Source organism: Crassostrea angulata, chromosome 3 (assembly GCF_025612915.1).
Source record: "Crassostrea angulata isolate pt1a10 chromosome 3, ASM2561291v2, whole genome shotgun sequence".
Taxonomy (NCBI): domain Eukaryota; kingdom Metazoa; phylum Mollusca; class Bivalvia; order Ostreida; family Ostreidae; genus Magallana; species Magallana angulata.
This window is the reverse complement of record NC_069113.1, coordinates 47,031,691-47,051,285: the sequence shown is the minus strand read 5'-3', so window position 1 is coordinate 47,051,285 and position 19,595 is coordinate 47,031,691. Positions and strand designations below refer to the sequence as shown.

General features: G+C 33.0%; 2 protein-coding genes across 4 annotated transcripts; both read right to left on the bottom strand.

The window, feature by feature from the left end:
• Positions 1-1,513: 1,513 nt before the first annotated feature.
• Positions 1,514-7,762, bottom strand: LOC128177354 (uncharacterized). 2 transcript variants are annotated; one of them, XM_052844042.1, is made up of 3 exons: positions 6,822-7,762; positions 5,222-5,361; positions 1,514-5,032 (listed from the first exon to the last, which is right to left on the bottom strand). In XM_052844042.1, the coding sequence occupies exon 3, from the start codon at positions 5,008-5,010 to the stop codon at positions 3,484-3,486; it is 1,527 nt and encodes a 508-aa protein (XP_052700002.1). In that variant the 5' UTR covers positions 5,011-5,032; positions 5,222-5,361; positions 6,822-7,762; the 3' UTR covers positions 1,514-3,483. The 2 variants fall into 2 exon arrangements, with proteins under 2 accessions (XP_052700002.1, XP_052700003.1); XM_052844043.1 differs by having other exon boundaries at positions 5,222-7,762.
• Positions 7,763-8,745: 983 nt separating this feature from the next.
• On the bottom strand, positions 8,746-18,959 carry LOC128177355 (uncharacterized). Of its 2 annotated transcripts, none has more exons than XM_052844045.1 (5): positions 18,867-18,959; positions 12,476-13,358; positions 10,427-10,467; positions 9,705-9,848; positions 8,746-9,104 (listed from the first exon to the last, which is right to left on the bottom strand). In XM_052844045.1, exons 2-5 carry the CDS (start codon positions 13,326-13,328, stop codon positions 9,045-9,047), a joined length of 1,098 nt encoding a protein of 365 aa, XP_052700005.1. In that variant the 5' UTR covers positions 13,329-13,358; positions 18,867-18,959; the 3' UTR covers positions 8,746-9,044. The 2 variants fall into 2 exon arrangements, with proteins under 2 accessions (XP_052700005.1, XP_052700004.1); XM_052844044.1 differs by lacking the exon at positions 18,867-18,959 and adding an exon at positions 15,057-15,302.
• Positions 18,960-19,595: the final 636 nt, after the last annotated feature.

The window sequence follows — 19,595 nt, the reverse complement described above, 5'->3', positions numbered from 1 at the left end:
ATAATCAAAAAAGGTTCTTAAAACAAGTGGCCCATGGTCCACATCGCTCACCTGAACAACAGTTCCTTGTAACATTCTATTTTGAAGCATATGCTTTTCTATTTTAAACTTTGAACTCCTTTCTGGGGCCCCAGTATTAGTCTGGCGTTCACAGCTTTATTGATTTAGAATCTACATTATTTAAAAATGCTTTCAACTCAACATTCAGGTATATCGACGACGTATTATCAATTTACAGTTGTTATTACCATACTTACGTCGACTCGATAGACTAGTATCAGAGTGAACTTAAAATAAAAGATACCACAGAGTCTGTGTCATCTGTTTCATATTTGGATATTTTACTGGAAATGGACATTGATGGTAACCAAACAACAAAACTTTATGATAAACGCGATGATTTCAATTTTTCTATAGTCAACTTTCCTTACTTATGTAGCAATATACCTTCATCATCTGCGTATGGTGTTTTGTCTCTCAGTTAATTCGATACGCAAGGGCATGCTCTTTGTATAAACAGTTTCGAAGGGGAGGCAAGTTATTGACAAACCAGTTGATAAAACAGGACTATCAACGGTCTCGTTTAAAATCATCTTTTCGTAAGTTCTATGGTCGATACAACGATCTTGTCAGCAAAAACAATCTTCCACTGGGTCGCATGCTGACTGACGTTTTTCATACTAATTGTTAGACCATAATTGATCACCTAATTATCTACGGACTTGCCGGTTTTTTCCACGATTACGACGAGGGACAACAGGTGATCAGAAAAGCTCACTTGAACCTTCGGTTCAGGTGAGCTAAAAAGTTGATTTTGAAATTCGGCCAATCACATATCACATGAATCGCAAAAGTGTAAAACACTTGCCTTTATAGCTGGTTTATAAGGAGATTATGGATGACCTTTCGACTGATCCTCTTTAATTTATGTCATATGATGATGACTTGTATTACTTTGTAAACGTAGTAAATTATCTCGGTAAATTACATGTATTTTGATATATAAGAAAAAGAGAAAGAACACTGAGTGGTTACAAACAATTAAATACAGCCCATTTAACATCGATTTATTCTTAGCATGCGATGGAACAAACGTTATGAATTTATATTCAGATGAATAAAAGAAACGTTTCAATCAAAGTACAAACACAATGATTACGTTTTCCTTTTTTGACATTACAAAACAATTTTTATAAACGTTGTCGGTTGTCTTTCTATTTACAACTGTCTGTTCTCCAATTTCTTTTTTTTTTTAAAGGTGGTTCCCATCAGCCCCGCACCTCCCTTCACTTTACTCTACACTAGTTTATTGTTTCGGCGGTGTGATACGAGGTTAATAAGTAATAAATGTTTTGAAAAAGGAATCGGTTTATAATTTAGGTATTCCTTTTTTTATTTTTTACTGCTGCAAATCCGCCTCATCAGGAGTTTATTTGCATAACGGTCTATGTACATAGTACATAGATTATAGTTATTGTTTAATTATTAAGGAGGTGAGAATATCTGCAATATTTTTATTACGTTTGTAGGACACAATCGGTAATTCTGAGAAAATTTGTCTACGTTCTTGTTCTTTTGTAAGAATATGCCAGTATTTAGTCAGTTTTTGTTTAAGATGCCGTATGCCTGGGTTATATTTGGTGACAAAAACAAGAGAAAATTTTCCGTTTTTAGTTTCAGTTTTATTTTTCAATGAACTGTCTGTGCTATAGTTTGCAAGTACACATTACATATACTTGTTTTGATTTCCTTTTCACTGTAGCCTCTTTTTAAAAGATGCATTTCAAATTCACGCAGAATACTTTGTAGAGTCGAAGTTCATATGTTTGTACTTCAAATCATTTTTATGCCATCTTTCCATGTTTTAACGTTGGTATACTCAATTCCATAAACTTTTTTATTTGCTTAATTTCAAGATGTGTTTTATCAATGTTATTGTTTTTATCCTCTAGTATTGACAATTTGAAAATTAAAGGAAGATATGCTCACTTTGACTTTATTTGATTTGTTCAGTTATATTGCTGTTTATCAAATGGACACAGGCAACACGATTGTTGAAAGATTATACATTTCCACCAGTATAAATCATAGGCATATATGCAAAATACATATATGTATGATTGACAGTAGGTATAATTTGATTTTACATAAAAAATATTTTAGAGGATTGATAAAAGTGCCCAAAAATTACAAAAATAGAAAACGTCAAAATAAGGTATGAAGAAGTTTTATAAAAGAAATGGTTTTAATTTAGAAAATATGCATAATCCTATACTTGAAATATGTATGAACAAGATCTAGAAGAAAAATAAACACACTACACTTGTACACGTATTTGCAAATTACATGTAAGGCAACACATGAATGAAGAGTTCCTAGTACCAATTGTCGCAGTACTCGAAAAATAAACTCGAGAATTGCACAATGGGAAACTGGACATTAAACCTTGCACATATAAGAGATACACTACAGCAAAACTTGATTATTTAAGCTACACTTTCCCAGCATCGATCACTAAATACAACTTTATTTACAACTGTTACTGAACACATACATTAATGAAAAGTGGTTGACAGAGTATGGCATTTATAGTTGAAAAAACTGTATATCAAAATACCAGCTTTTGGGGCATTGACAATTATAATCAAGATCAAATGATTTTAACAAAGATAAAGTATTAATATACAGGATATGAAAATAATATTCTTGTTGAAGACAAATTCAAAGAACAGCATTAGTGTACAGGCACAAATAGTGTAGAATGCTATAAAAAGGTATCTTTTAGATATTTTATGTTGAAAATGTCATTAGGGATCTTGAAAATTAAAATAATGGACAGAACGAATCCTTTGTAAAAGAATATATCTAGGGAGTCTAACGAATCCTTTGTAAGAGAATATATCTAGGGAGTCAAACGAATCCTTTGTAAAAAAAAATATATATCTGGGGAGTCACTACTTGATTCGTTTAGGAAGCTAACATTAAATGACACAATAAGTAACCATGTCCAATCTACTCCAGGTGCCATTTCTTGGTTCAAATTTCTTAATTACAGCAGAAAACTTAGTAGCATTTCACAGTCTTTCTGGGTTGATAACCATGTACAACATTGTTTTGTTTCAAACAATTGTATCCTGCTTGTTAAAAAGCGGTAACATCACAAGTTGTTTGATGTTTGGATTACGGTTGGTGTTTTCCTTAAGGTCTCGAAGATTTAATTTATTTTTCATGCGGAAAGGAACAACTGTTTCATAAATACTCGTTGACTAACAGTTTTTGTTGATTTCGATATTGGCTTGATCCACGAAATTTAATAATCAATAAGGTGTAATTTCTTAAAACATAATACACACGTATTTACGTTTTTTCTTGAAACTGTAATAATCACCAAAACCCCACAGAAACGTAATTGCATTTTGCAATTATTTGGTTAAGATAATATCCCTTTGACACAATCTAATAGGATATGTTTCCTTTCCTAGTTCAAGGGTCATTTAATTGGTAATGATAGACGTAAACAAATCCGTTTTCCCCACCAATCCACAAGGTGGTCGAAAACAAAGACATTGACCACAGTTCTTCGTCCGTTTTGATCAGATAAGTCAGAAAACTACCCTTCTCATTCAGAAGATGCACACGCCTATTGTTACAGTCGCCTAGCAATATATGACCGGCGGAATCGCAGCAAATCCCCCTTGGATCAAAGTCTGCCTTGTTTGGACCAGTACCTCTGTACTGAAATTTGAGCCGACCAGAGGATGAAAGAACAACAAGGTGTCCATTATTCGTCCCTGACAAATCAATGACACAAATGTCACCGTTAGTATTTTCTGCAATTCTGTAAGGATAAATAAACAATGGTGTCTTGTTGTCATTTTGATACTGAAACTTCTTTTTAATCTTTCCCTTTTCTGTTAAAAGTATGACGACACTTTTCTGTGGTTGATCTTTAGTAAAACTATCGCGCTTGATCGCTGGGGTATCTATGGCAGAAACAAGGAAACGGTTATCTGAAGGAGCGCAGATTCCAACTGGAAACAATGGAGAAATATCTACAAGTTTTGTCACTTTAATATCAACCGTTTCAGCGTCCTTGAGTTTGGAAGGAGATATTTTCATCACACAGTGACCAGCATGCCATGTATAGATATTGTCGCCATTTTTTAGGGTGATGATATCCTCAGGAATGGGAGCCGATTGGTACTCTCCAAATGAACAGGTCATTTCTTTCGAGCCTTTTGTGATGTCAATCAAAACATTTTCTGAAGACCTGAATTCCCTACACCAAGCATGAGTTTGGGAGATCGGAGAAATATACTTAAATCTTTTTATTCCTATTTTTGCATCCAATAGTTTGGAGACCGTTACTGACCTGGAAGTTTGATCAACTTTTCCTAGTATTGACCGAAGAAGGTTCTCTTTTATTTCACCGGCTGTGAAATTGATATGTTGCAAAGTGGTCTCTTCTTTGTTCAGATTTTTTGGATGAGGGATCGAGATCATTTTCTTTTTTATCTGAAGAAGTTCAGACAAGTTGGAAGTCTTGATTTCCTCTTCAAAGCCTTTCAAACTACATTCAAATTGAAACACAATAGTTTCTATTTCCTTTTTTTTTTCCTCGAGGTTCTCTTCGTTTAGTGATTTTAATAATTCACAATGTCGTACTAAATCTTTTGATAGTTTATGTAAACTCATCACAGCTGCTTCTGTGTGTGATGAAATCTTTTCTATTTCTTCTGCAAATTCTTTTTCGTTGTCTGATTTTAGTCTCTTGATTTTCTGGATTTCTGTTTGAAGCGAAGGAATTTCTTTTTGTCGGACAAGATGACATTGGTCTGCGAGCTCTGACTTTAGACGATCTAGTATTTTATTCTTCCTGTTCCAGTCATGGGATCTGTGATTCTGTTGTACACAAGTGATACATATATTCTCCTCACAATCCACACAGAACATGTCTAGCAAGTCTCCATGTTTGGTACATGTCTCTACTACAGTCTGAGCACAGTGCATCGTTGCTAAGATTCCTTCAGGACTATATATATATATATATATATATATATATATATATATATATATATATATATATATATCGCAGATTTGTTAGATTTTTCAAACCATACGTTTAAAATCATTAAACAGATAATATTTGAATAGTTAATTTCCTGTAATTATAAATCAAAATAAAAGCACACATATGTTGCACTCATTGTACGAGTGTTACATTGGTACGGATAATTAACAGCTATTTCAAAAAAGCAAATTTATCTTTAAAAAGATTGTAGCTGGCTTGGCCATCCAAATGAATCAAGTCTTTAATACTGGTGAAGAATTTTATTCACTGTTGGTTCTTCAACGTAAGAACTGTAAACAATACAACATTTATTAGTAATTACATAACAACCATACATAAATTTCATTCACTAATCAATGTAAGTAAATAATCAAAATCATTTCTGGTAGCAAAGAAAATATTATGTAGATATTTCACCGAAACATGTAAACAAACCTGGCGCTTTACCTTACTTGATTGTACAAAAGGGAATAACTCTTAGTTACTAATGACACAGAATTCTAAGGGTGCAACAAATAATTCCACCAGTAGCAATTTAGGTAGTAAATGAAAACTATTTGATCAAAATACAGTATTGAAATATTAATACAAAATACTAAGGGACCAATCATTATCAAAGTAACGTTTCACTACGCATGGGTCAAAATGGCGCTATGTATAAATCCACCCTAGCAATACTTGTACGTAAATGCTCTAAATACAGAGTAATTGTTATGTCTACATTAAATATATGTATATAAACAAGATCAAGGACGTTAACGTTTAAGTAGGCATAAATACATATGCATATAATTACCGTCTTCCTTGGAAGACGGTATAAAGAGTTGAAATAATTTACAGTCTCCGGTTTGTTCACTTCCTTTCCTTTGTGATTGGTAGAAAATACATGGTGTGAAAATTTACATTTATTTCATTGGTTGAAATACTGTTCGACGCAAGGGAGAATATTTTCTGATGATCTTTTTCATGTACGACTTAGCAAATTTCGTATATTTCAAATCTTAAAAAGTGAGAAAACGATAAAGCAATACAAATTGCTATGAATGAAATTCAGCGTTTGGTTTTCAGGTCCAACTAGAGAAAATAACATTTTATAATATCTATTGAAATTATTGTTTTTCTTTTAGCATTGTTTATTCAAATATTCATACAAAATTTTAAAAAATGATGCGGTATGCCTAATAGATAGATAGATAAATGCAGTGGTAAAACTTTGATTTTATCAAAATAATTCGAGTCTACGACTCTACCTAAGATCTCTTTTACCCTATAGTCGATCTCAACTTACAAGCTCGGGTACGCAGTTCTCAATTTTAGACACGCAGGCTTAAACGACACATGACATAAAATGTTCCACTCGCCATGCTATGTAGAGGAAGGTGACATTTATATAAAAAGAATTAAACTGTCTTTGATAAATATAATTGCTGTTTAGGGTTTGTTCTAAAGACGGTAGGCTTTTTAAAAAAAAGCTTAACTTGTTGTAATTTACCTTGTTCTCCTGACCAAGTCACTAAACGTTACAATTCGTTTATCGTTCTTGTCAAACCATGTGCACAGAGAAGCTGGGCGGAAGTTACAAAATACACTAAGTTTTACCGGACCCAAACATAGAAAAATTGCCCATCCGAAATTAATTACATAAAATCATATACACATGAAATAGACCAATTGTAAATAAAGATTTTTTAAACATTTGAAGTTTTGAAGAAATTGCAACATTTACAAAGATAGTCATTTGAACCTTTACCTTTTCCCTTGAAGATTCCAGGATTCAGTTAATATTTCAATTCATAATTCATCATGGTGTGAAAATGCATAATGCCGCATATAGTCCGTTAATACATTGGTGAATAGAAAACATTTTGGGAATTCAAAGTCAGCTTAAATATATACTCGTATTAATTTTTAAAACATGTGACCTGTTTTTGATAATCACAAAGGTTCTTAAACAAGAGTCCCATGGGCCACATTGCTCACGTGAACAACAGTTCCTTGTAACATTCTATTTCGAAGCATATGCTATTTCTATTTTAAACTTTAAACTCCTCTCTGGGGCACCAGTATTAGTCTGGCGTTCACAGCTTTATTGATTTAGAATCTACATTATTTAAAAATGCTTTCAACTCAACATTCAGGTATATCGAAGACGTTATATCAATTTACAATTGTTATTTCCATACTTACGTCGACTCGATATATATCCGAGTGAACTTGAAATAAAAGATACCACAGAGTCTGTGTCATCTGTTTCATATTTGGATATTTGACTGGAAATTGACATTGATGGTAACCAAACAACAAAACTTTATGATAAACGCGATGACTTCAATTTATGTAGCAATATACCTTCATCACCTACATATGGTGTTTTTTACTCCCAGTTAATTCGATACGCAAGGGCATGCTCTTCGTATGAACAGCTTCGAAGGCGAGGCAAGCTATTGACAAACAAGTTGATAAAACAGGACTATCAACAGTCTCGTTTAAAGTTATCTTTTGGTAAGTTCTATGGTCGATACAACGACCTTATCAGCAAATACAATTTTCCACTGCGTCGCATGCTGACTGACGTTTTTCATAATTGTTAGACCATAACTAATCACCTAATTATCTAAGGTTAATGTTAATGTTAATTTTATGTTAAACTTCGAACCCCGCCTGGGGCCTTAGTTTTAGTACGACGGTCACGATTTTTACAATTAAGACTATTCACTATATCAACAAGCTTTGGTGTAAATATTGACATTTCTGGTGCAGTGGTTCTTGAGAGAAAAAAAAATAAAATATTTTCCTATGTTAAACTTTGAACCCCGCCCTTGGCCCCAGTTTTGGCCCGAGGGTCACGATTTATACAATTTAGAATCTTCATTATATAAACAAGCTTTTTTGTATATATTGGCATTTCTTGTGCAGTTGTTCTTGAGAAGAAAATGTTTGATTATTTTTCCAACGTAATTTTATGTTAAACTTTGAACCCCATCTGGGGCCCCAGTTTTGGCCCGAGGGTCACGATTTTCACAATTTAGAATATCACTATATAAACAAGCTTTTGTGTAAATATTGGCATTCCTGGTGCTATGGTTCTTGTATGGAAAGTTTTTAAACATTTTTCCAACGTATTTTTAAGTTAACTTTGAACCCCGCCTGGGGCCCCAGTTTTGGCCCGAGGGTCACGATTTTTACAACTTAGAATCTTCACTATATAAACAAGCTTTTGTGTAAATATTGGCATTTCTGGTGCGGTGGCTCTTGAGAAGAAAAATTTCAAACATATTTCCATTGTATTTCTATGTTTGGTTAAATTTGGCCCAGTGGTTTTAGAGAAGAATTTAAAAATGTGAAAAGTTTACAGACGGACGGACGGACGAGGGACAACGTGTGATCAGAAAAGCTCACTTGAACCTTCGGTTCAGGTGAGCTAAAAAGTTGATTATGAAATTCGGCCAATCACATATCACGTGAATCGCAAAAGTGTAAAACACTTGCCTTTATAGCTGGTTTATAAGGAGATTATGGATGACCTTTCGACTGATCCTCCTTTATTTATGTCATATGATGATGACTTGTATTACTTTGTAAACGTAGTAAATTATCTCGGTAAATTACATGTATTTTGATATATAAGAAAAAGAGAAAGAACACTGATTTGTTACAAACAATTAAATACAGCCCACTTTACGTCGATTTATTCTTAGCATGCGATGGAACAAACGTTATGAATTTATATTCAGATGAATAAAAGAAATGTTTCAATCAACGGACAAACACAATGATTACGTTTTCCTTTTTTGATATTACAAAACAATTTTTTGTTGTCGGCTGTCTTTCTATTTACAACTGTCTGTTCTCCAATTAATCGCCACCCGGTGCCTGAAGCACATTCAACAAATAATCAAAGTTCCTTGGGAGAAGCACAGTTAGTTATCATGTCAAGCAAAAACCGGGCATGACTATTGAATTGGATGTTGATCTAGAACTCGTCGTCGGAGTCATCCAAGAGCACGATGTTATCAGTGTTCGTTTCTTGGGGCTGTTAAAAAACAGTAAAAGAAAAATTTATTGACAAGCCAAACTAGACAGTAATCATAAACCGTATATTTCGCATCAAAACGTTTTTAAAAAGGCAAACTTTTTACCCAATTGTTATTTCCTACAACTGGATCTTTCTATTCTTGAATAGAAAATAAATGCATCTATTTGATTTTTAAAGTGAATTCATAAAAACATTAAATGTAAAAAAGTGTATAATGAAGACTTTTCAGTTATATCTATATATACCAAACCATTTGTTGTTAAGGCTGTGTGCCGTAGAAATTTAACCTTCCCGATTTGAGAATTTTTTTTCGCCAAGTGTTCAAATTTTCATGTTCCTTTTTCTTGCATTTGTCGATTGGATACAGTAATATGATTATCTTTACTTAGGCTATATATATTCTTCACTCATTGTTATGTTGTTATGTATGTGTGCTTTCCCTGTAACAAGTGTATACCTCCCACCATTTGTATTTCCAATTTGGTTAATTTCTACATTGATTGATGTCTGCCTTTATATTTTTTTTTTCATTTCTAGTTCAAAGTACATTCACCTGACATGTACAGTAGTTACTTTCAGAAATACACGTGCATTTACCTGTGTGACTCTTTCCTTCATTATCTGGATCTGTCTCTCGTTCCTATAGCAGAAACGAGCCATGTAAGCCATTCCTATAATACAGCCAGCTCCAACGATCCCAATGCTAATTGGTACCAAGATACTGATCAGATACTTTTTATCCTGCACACATAACCACATGGATTAGTACTGAGACGTCAATAATTTAAAATCAGTTATAATCTGGTCTTTAGTTTTACTATTAAGGTGGAATAGCACATCATCACAAAATGACTTACCTCTGATCGAAACATTTCGTTTTATTAATTAAAAATTTTTATCGATGGCAGCATGTAACTTACTCCAAAGCCGAGTGGATAAAGTGTCGGGCTTGTGATCTGTATATCCCGCAGGGGCTTTTGTTGTTACTTATTGAATTGAATTTTTTAGATGTTCATTATTTATCCCCAAACTGCAAATTTTTCGCTTATTTGACATATGTACAGTTTATTTATCATTATATCTTTCTTAATCAAATAATTAACTGTTAATTTGATTGACCTTTTCCGGGTGTGTTATTCCACCTTAATGTGATTAAAGGAAATCATATACGAGACTGTTACTTAAAAAGACAGCCTATCTAATTTAAACCAGTTTGTTATACTGTCTTCTGTAATTTATTACAAACACAATTAATTTTCTAAAAATACAATTGAAATGAAAAATTATACTCTTAAATTAATGCAAACAGTTGGTATTACCTTCCATAACAAATTTCCAAATGGACTGTCTTCCATAGGAACTGAAAATTGAAGAATTGATAAATTAATTGTTTTTATCGTTTAGTATGTGTGGATATCCACAAAAAGAACCTTCTCACGATTTCTTCAGTTCAAAGCGAGTCTGGAAACATACATTAGACAGCTCTTGGTTATAGCAGAGATGTGCCATTTCCAAAAAGTAATTTATTATATTTTTTTGAATCAAGAACAGAGGAATTAACTGAACTTTGCAGTGGAATCGTCTCATTTATTTCCAGAAAGAGACCAAAGAACGCCGATTTCTTATCCATCATAGAACTGGTTTTGTATTCCCCACGGTCGCCAGATAGCAAATCAAATTGCATGTCGAGTCATCCATATGTCAGGAACTCATTTATAACAGGCCAGGGAAACATTTCCCAATTTCGTATCGACAAAAAAGACCAATTTTATCTTAATGACTTAGTCAAAAATGCATTTTAACAACACGTTTTATAGCATAATAAAGACTTTTGTAGCATTAACGTATCAAACCTTAGAATTTTTTGGTAATACTTTCAAAACCTTTATTCAACTTTTTACCACCTTTCACTCACTTACGAGCCAACAAAACTAATACATCATCACACCGGCGTGATCTGACGGTGTTGCTGCACTGGGGATGGAATTTCCCTCAACAAACACCGGCCACTTATCATTAGAGTGGTGTAAAATAGCATAACAAGTATCGATCACAATTATGAAATGTGCTGCGGATGTCAACAGCTATGCTTTCTGTATTTTATCACCAATCACATAATTTCTCAATGGAATGATGGAGAGCTGGTGACTGTTTATGTGTCAGTTTGGTAATGATATCTCTTTTGGTTGTAAAACTCAACCAAATCAGCCAAGGTTTACTGTTTCATATATATAGTGCTACCATAACTTCCAAGTAGATACCATATAGTTAGATATTTTATTGCGAAATTTGGTGCCAAGAAATTAAAATCATTGTGCCTGAAATCTTACAACTATACTAATAGCAATAGCGTTGAAATCAATATTTCGTTGAGTTGTAATTATATGAAATGAACAGAGTGACTTAATTGTAAAATACATTCAAAGGAGTGGACCGAATAATTTTCTTTCTCAATTTGACCAAAGACCTATTGACATATTTTTGCATTGATTGTTAGAGGAAACGTTTGATATTTACAGAGCGTTTTTATTTTCAAATTTTAAAAATTACCAATATTATTAATTTTGATAAAGTAAAATTCTATTTGTGTGACTAAAAAAGGAAAGCTGGCAATAAGACAGCAAACCGGGTTTTCTTTTGTAAGCGAGCCTGAATTTATGTACACTACCTTAGGTCGATTCCAAATCGAAATAAACATGGTCACAATTTAGGTTTAGTATTTTTTCATAATATAAAAAATATTAATTATGATGATTATTTCCATTGTGCATATCTATATAAATGAACTGAAAATAACTCCATATCTTGAAAACTGCAAGAGAAGTTATACGGACCACGATCCACCCTGTGTGCAATACTATGAAGTTCAGTAGCTGGATTTTTCTCCTAAATTCACAAAACCAAAATACAAGTGACATACACATCTTGAATATATGAACAATCGAACTGCAAAATAAAAAAGTTTTTATCTTGAAAACCGTTGGAGGAATTATCCGGACAAATTGGATGCTCTGTCATGTGCAATAGTTTGATTAAAAAAAAGGTTCAATAGCTTATCTTTTCTCGCGTAAAAAACATAGTATTGGTAACACCAGGCACCGACAAAGTTTGCTGAAGTGATGTGTATATGTAGCAAATATATCTATATGATAGGGAGGCTGGATGGTCAACAAATTACAAATTAGATCTACCCAAAATTTCTAGGAAATGGTGATTTTTTTGGCCATACACTATTATTTAATATAGAAAAATAACATTTAAGCTTCAGAATTAAAGTTTTCCTATAACTCCCATTCTAAAGGAGATTGATACACTCTGAAAATGACGACGGACGACGACCACCCAGCCCTTGTAATGAAGGCACGTACCAAGATTAAGGTGGTGGTGGTTGTGATGAGGGTATTGGGAACGAACTGGGACGTTTTGGGCAAACCCCGTAAAATGATGAAGCACTCGATACTCATGAGTTGTCTGCTCTTGTGTTTGTGGAGATAATGTCGTTGACACTGTAATGACGTCATCTTTGGTAGCTGGTTGTGTGTTTGCATTTGTTGTCTGTGAATACGTCATTTCTGGTGTTGTAAAATTCGTATGCTCCGTGATATTTGCAATGTTTGTAGCTTCTATGGAGGAGCTCAAATTGTGGTTAGTTTCATTTCCATATATCATTGTATTGTTTTCCATTGTTGAATTATCTGTTAAAATCAAAGTTGCATTTTCCGATTTATTGGTCTGAAACAGGTCTAATTCATTATAAACCTCCGTCGTTGACCTTTTATCGCGAACCATTCGCTCCACGAATTTGTCCTCGGGTGATTTATTCGACAACCGCAAATTATGCTCTTTTGAAGTTCCATGTTGGTTTTTCAAGAATGCGATTTTATTTCCATTATCCTTAAAGTCAATGTTTGAATGATTTGCGGGCCATTCAGTTGTTGATAGCTCATTAGAAAGCTTGGGTGTTTGCTTCGCATCATTTGCTTGAATGGGTAAGCTGAACGTTTTGAGAGTGGTAATAGTTACTACCGCGGAATAATTTCCGTTTATGGTAGCGGGTTTCTCGATGTGTTTGTCAGTGAATAAATCACCTTTGGTCTCTGAAGAATTCTCAAGTGAATTGGAAGGAATTGTTGGCTTTTCTAATGGAACAGCAGAAATCCAATTACAGAAATGGTAAGTCTGCCAAAGAAGCAAATGTCGGAGGCCAAAGTTAATGTTCATCTTTGTTTGAATGAAACGTTATTTCTCCATCTAAAATAGAAGCCATCAGTTGGACATTAAAGTGTTCATTTTGATTTAATAGAAAACACCCTTAATGAAAGCATTTTATTTTGAAACATAATCACATTCAAAAGCTTATAATAATAGATGCATCATGTTGGAGAAGACCTAGATAATTAAATGTTTTTGCTAAATTATAACATTTTGATAAGGTAATTATATTTCTTGTCAAAGATATTTATTCATCAACATTCGAGGGGATCAGTATTTGTGAATTTAGCAAAAATTAGTTGCAGGAAACTTAAATGTATGGTCATTGATCCTATTAATATAATACGAGAAAAATAGCACTTCAATGGACATTTAAAATCGTGAATCAGCTCAACGACACAATAACGAAAATTGTTATTCAACGAGTATTGATAAGACAGTATCCTGTGTTTCATTCTTTCAGTATATCTTTAAATGTATGATATTCAAGTAGTCGGCCATACCTTTTGCAACTTGTTGGGAATTCATAAAAATCAATGCGCATATTCAACTACTGAAATCAGATTCTGTTATGAATCAAATTACTCCGATCTTCGTCAACAATTGTCTATGGTTGACGTAAATACCTTTGACTGAATAATAAAATAATGTCCTGAGTACCTTAGTATAATATCTGTAATTAAAAAAAATACATGAGTTGTAAATATTAAAGTTTCTCTCCTAATTTTTTTATGTTCTGGAAACCTTTATAACATTACCATTTAGGACATTCGGAGATACCTATTTTCAACAAAATCAAGTTTCCTAATTTTATAAGAAAGGTTTTTTACAAAATTATGTTGGTTTCACATGTGACACACAATTTACAATTTATGTAATTGAAAATGCTATAAACTCTCCGAAAAATCACATTAGTTGACATATGTTCCGATGACTTTACATTTCTTTTTCAATTTTCAAAGCAGGCGTTTTAATTCCTTCTCAAACAAATCATTTGAAGAGAAGAAAATTTTAGTCCTGAAAAAGTAAATGCCAAAGGATTTTTTAGTCGCACTCGAAATTACAGAGCACATTTTTACAGAGTAAAAGAAAATCTCCAGTTTAGTATCGAGTCACGCTTAGGCCAAGAGCATCTGTTGTCTTTTGTCTTTTAATTAAGATCTGAAACCAGTTGGAAGAAAACCATGGCAATAATAACACCAGAAAAATCTCCTTTAAGTATTGGATAAGATCTCGATTTGGAGTAAAAGGATTGAAAATAAAGGTTGGTAGAAAATCGAATTCCGCAATGTCATCAAAACTATATACAAATGCCAATTTCCATACAAATTTATCTTTTTAAATAGCCTACGCTGCATATTCTCTATTTTTTGCGGTATACTTTTTGCGGAAAAAATATTAGACCAAAAGAAAACATACATATTATATTTTTGGTAAAATTGTATAGCAGTTAAAGGGTTGAAACATAATATTTATATATGGATATAAATTCATGCAATTTAGTTATATTTATCCTTTTAATTGATAAAAAAAATGATTGATTTAATCGTTTTGCTACTTTAGATATATTTAAAAATCTACTTTGCATTTTTTTCTTCAAACAAACACTTTTAAAAAGTTTTCTTATTTTTTTTCAAGAAACTGAAATTCCTTTTTTAAACAAACTTAAGGAAACAAAAAAATCGGCCTTAATTTCTTTTCTTCATCCAATCTTACAGGAAACAACAGTGAACTTACTTAACGCAAAATACTTATTCCTCGGTTTTCCTTAGCGTTTCTAATCCAATAGAACTTCTCACATCACTAGTATTATTCACTATGACACAAAGCCAGGAACCCGCCAGCCGTTAGATGATGGAGCCCGAGTCAAGCCACTCACGTCAATAATACAAAGGCCTGTAAAACAGATCCGTGGCTTCCCCAGTCCTCCTATTGCTGACACGTAAGATGCTGATATTCCTGGGCACGATTCTAATACATAAAATTGTAGTCACAATAAATTTCATATGTATTCTCAAACAAGTCGTGAAACGTTATTTTTTAGGGCACCTAGCATGTTGATTCTCTTCGATTGATAATTAACGGGTATGATAGATTGTTTATTATACTTCGTTTTATTAGCATTGTCTTGCAGGATTTAATTGCTTTAGAAATTTTTTTTCGCTACACAAGATGAAGGTATGGCATTAAAACGTCTGGAAAGATAACTGAACGACATAGGTATGCCATTTAGTCCTTTTTACCATTAAGTGACTATTCAATTGACTGAATGACAGAGCCAGAGTTTCACCCTGTCCACGTTGTATATTCAGATTCACCGAGAATATAAGACCTCCTACCAACACCACACAGTCACTCTGTTAATAATCTGAAGAATGGTTGTAAAAATCCTGTGTATCATTAAATTGACATCATTTTGGATAGTCAAGGGAACAACAATTTCTGATAAATGGTCAATATATTCATTTTTCATCCAATTGCACGTAACCTTTTTCACTCGATAATGTTCATAAGAAAATAATTATCTTTGCAGTGAGTTAACAACGCACAATTTTAAACAAAGATATATTTAACCATTCTCTAATTATTTATTTATAATTGGATTTTTTTCGGAGGGGGGGGGGGGCATACTGACATTTATAACACTTCGACCTCTTGTTATTTCTAAGATATGACAAATCGATAGGTGTGTATATCAGCATTATCATAGTGTATTTGGTTTATCGAAAGTATAGGAGTGCCAAAGCTCGAGGATAAAAATACAGCTCTTCAGATTAAAAACATAATATAAAAACAAGTCAATTACTTTAGGGGTGAAATCCAAAAGCCACCCAATTTATTTAGCATGAAGTGGATTCGAAAAATTTACGCCATATAAACCCAGCGTTAGAAGAGTAAAATGGGAAAAAATTAGGCAGACATTGAATAAAACCCAATTAATTCAATTTTCTATCATTTAAAGCGCAGAATATCCGACGAATCGTCTTCATTAATGATTCCGAGAATTGCAACAACACCTTTATCTACGATAAATGCCCAAAGGTAGTAATAATTGCTCAATATTAAAAAAAAGTATTGTTATCAAAGTGATAAAACTATTTAATTGATCTATTTCCCTTATACGTGATTTCTTTTTTTTTAATTATAGACAATACATTTCAAATATTAGATTTGAAAAAGTTAATCAAAAGCAACAGGTTTCCGTGAACAAATTTCCATTCAAAGATTCTTGGAGTAAATTTGAAAATGATATAAACTGATAAATTTTCATAACGCTGAAAAAAATACTAGTAGTAGTACATGTATATATAGTCACTTAGACTTTGTGTTACAAAAATTTAGGAATACTATTGGCAACAATAGATACAAATTTTCCTACAAACCGTTTCCTTTGCATGTTTAGCAGGATTAGTTAAAATCTTAAACCACATTTGCAGAAAAGGACTTTTAAATTACGATTCTTTCGGAAACCTAAGCCTTGCCAAAGCAAGGACATTAAATGCAGCGCATTGTAGATTCTCGAAGACCCGTTTTTTCTAAAATATTTATGATCCCTTTGTTAACACGATTTACTTTGCCAAGTAGCATCGATTGAAATTCAATTCCTTAGTGTCTCAATGCATTAAGCATTAAACCCTTTGGGAATAGCATCTAAATGGAAAACAACGTAGGTTAAATTGCTTTTACATATTGTTTCCTCTGGGTTGAATAATGAATATGCCATGTTATTTAAGCAATAAAAAGCGTTCTTTGTGAAAAAGAAACAATTGAGCAACTGTAATTCATTATACTGTGAACACAGAAACCTGTTGTTTGCAGATTATCTTTGAAATCTTTTTATAAAAGCAATTGCACTAATGGAAATGTATTTGCATCCACTTGCGTACATTAGTATATTTACTCGAACTGTATGTTCTTTATGAAAATTCCAAGTGTCGTTGAGTAATAAACGTACACCCATGACGTCAATGAGGCATGTCTTACTGGATACTAGTAACTCCAGTTAAAACTACAGTAACCCAACTTTTATATGCGAAATTCGCAGGAGCCTGATCGTCGCAAACATTTCTCGCCGCAAACAAGCCTTTTTCGTATGGTTGCAATTACTACACCAAATTAACTCGTGAAAATTAGTCGTCGCAAATCAGTTTATCGCCAGTAAATCGCGAAATAATGTCAGCGGGAATAAAAGTTGGTTTACAGTATACATGTATATCAAAATATCAATTAACAGGACACGGAGAAGGCATGAGACATTTTACACTTCTTGGTATTTTAATGGTATATGCATTTAATTAAATTATTATTAGGATTTGTTTGGTATTTAATGGCGTCACTATATTGGAAATACGTATAAATGGTTTAAAAGTCATATTTAATCCAACAATGCGGACAATAGAAGCAAGTATTATCTATATTATAGTATGTCATTTTCATTTCTGTATGTCGTGCAACAGATATGTAATGTAATGGGGGTCCGTGTTGGCTCAAGATTTGTATTCTGACAATCACAGACAGAACAAATCATTAACATTTTGTTTTTCTACCAATTATGACATTTTCCCGATTTTGACATTTATCTCGATTATGACATGCCCAATTGTGACTGGGAGCGCACGGTGGGTGCGGCCGGTCAGCACTCTTCCTAGGCCCCTGATCCTACCTCTATCTATATGGAGATACGTGTTGCTCTGCTTTGAATTTGTATTTGTTTTATGGATTTTTAAATGGTTGGCGGTTTGTTATTGTCATTTTTTTCTCATATAGAATGAATACACGTGTACTCCTTGAGCATTTCTTTTAACTAAAGATTATTTCAAATACAACTGATTTTCTTTTTCAATTATTTTCATAAATTGCTATATAAAGTTTTAAAGTCTCCATGTTACCCAGTACTTTCAAGGGAACAATTCTTTGAAGTTAGGCTGCTATTGGAGTTGTCTTGAGAATCAAGACAATTGTATTTTCATAAAAAATACTATTTTTAAAAAGTGTACAATGATGCTACTCATCTTAACTCATCAATTTGTTGCTCCAGTAGAGTGTTAAAAAGTAACAAGAAATATCGGAATGTAAATAGAACAACTTAAAACTTTCAAAGCCTGTGCACGGACATTTGATTAATGGTTTTTAAGATGGACCAAAAAAATGTATCGCGTTTTATTCGTGTGTAGGTTAATCAATTAACATTTAAAATTGAGGCTAAAGTTTAATTATTTCAAATTTCATATTCGAATAAAACGCTTTTGAACGTGAACTCTAGCTAGTTATTGAGATTCACCGTATTGGTTCTTTATACACAGTCACTAACACACAAAATGTACCTACAATGTACTTACACGACTCACAATCCAAATACATTAGATTTGATAAGTACGTAAACATAACTGACTGTAGAACAGCATCTGTCTTCTAAAATCACGTTCCAATCGCATAGTGAACCTATGTTTAACACTCAAAAGGGTCGATGTCGATGAACAAGTTGAATAACTCATTAGCAAGTTTCTTTTAAATATTAATTAATCAACACGTGGAAATATAACTTACCTACATACAGTCCTTATCATCTAGTCACCTGGTTAAAATAGAGTCACTCTAGACAAGAGTTAACAAGATAACAGTTTTTACAGAAACTCTTATCACTTATTCTCAGATAGGGACTTTCTGAAAGATAAATTATGAATTAATTCGTGCATGGAATTATATGAAACGTCAAGCATAAACTGATACTCGTGTACGTTTTTTTCATTTGCACATCGGATGGACAATGGATTTTCTCAGGGTGCATTCAACGTTTCGTTGAGCCCGATTCATGATTTTGTCACATCCACAAACATGAAACAATGAAACTGTCATTTGTCAGTTGCTCTTTCGAAACAACAGTTGGACGTTTCCTCCTCCGTCTCACCGAGAGATTAAATTGTCTCCGATAACACGGGCGAATGTCTACTAATCTACATGAGAGCGTGCATTCTGCAGGGGAAATAATCCATCCTTCTCATTCCACCTTTGTTTCCAGAATTTGTTTCCAGGACCGGCCATCATGGTCATTTAACCAAGCGGGTTTTTTTTTTTACAAAGATGGTGAGATTTATTTAAATTGCCTTGTAAAATTGAATTTAAAGTACACCTTCAGTATTTGGCCATAACCTATAAATCATTTAAACATCATTTATATATTACTACGTTGTTTATTGTTTCATATAAAAAAATAAATATAAACTGTTACTAATATCCAGTATGAATTCAACCACACAACATCTTATTAGTGAATAC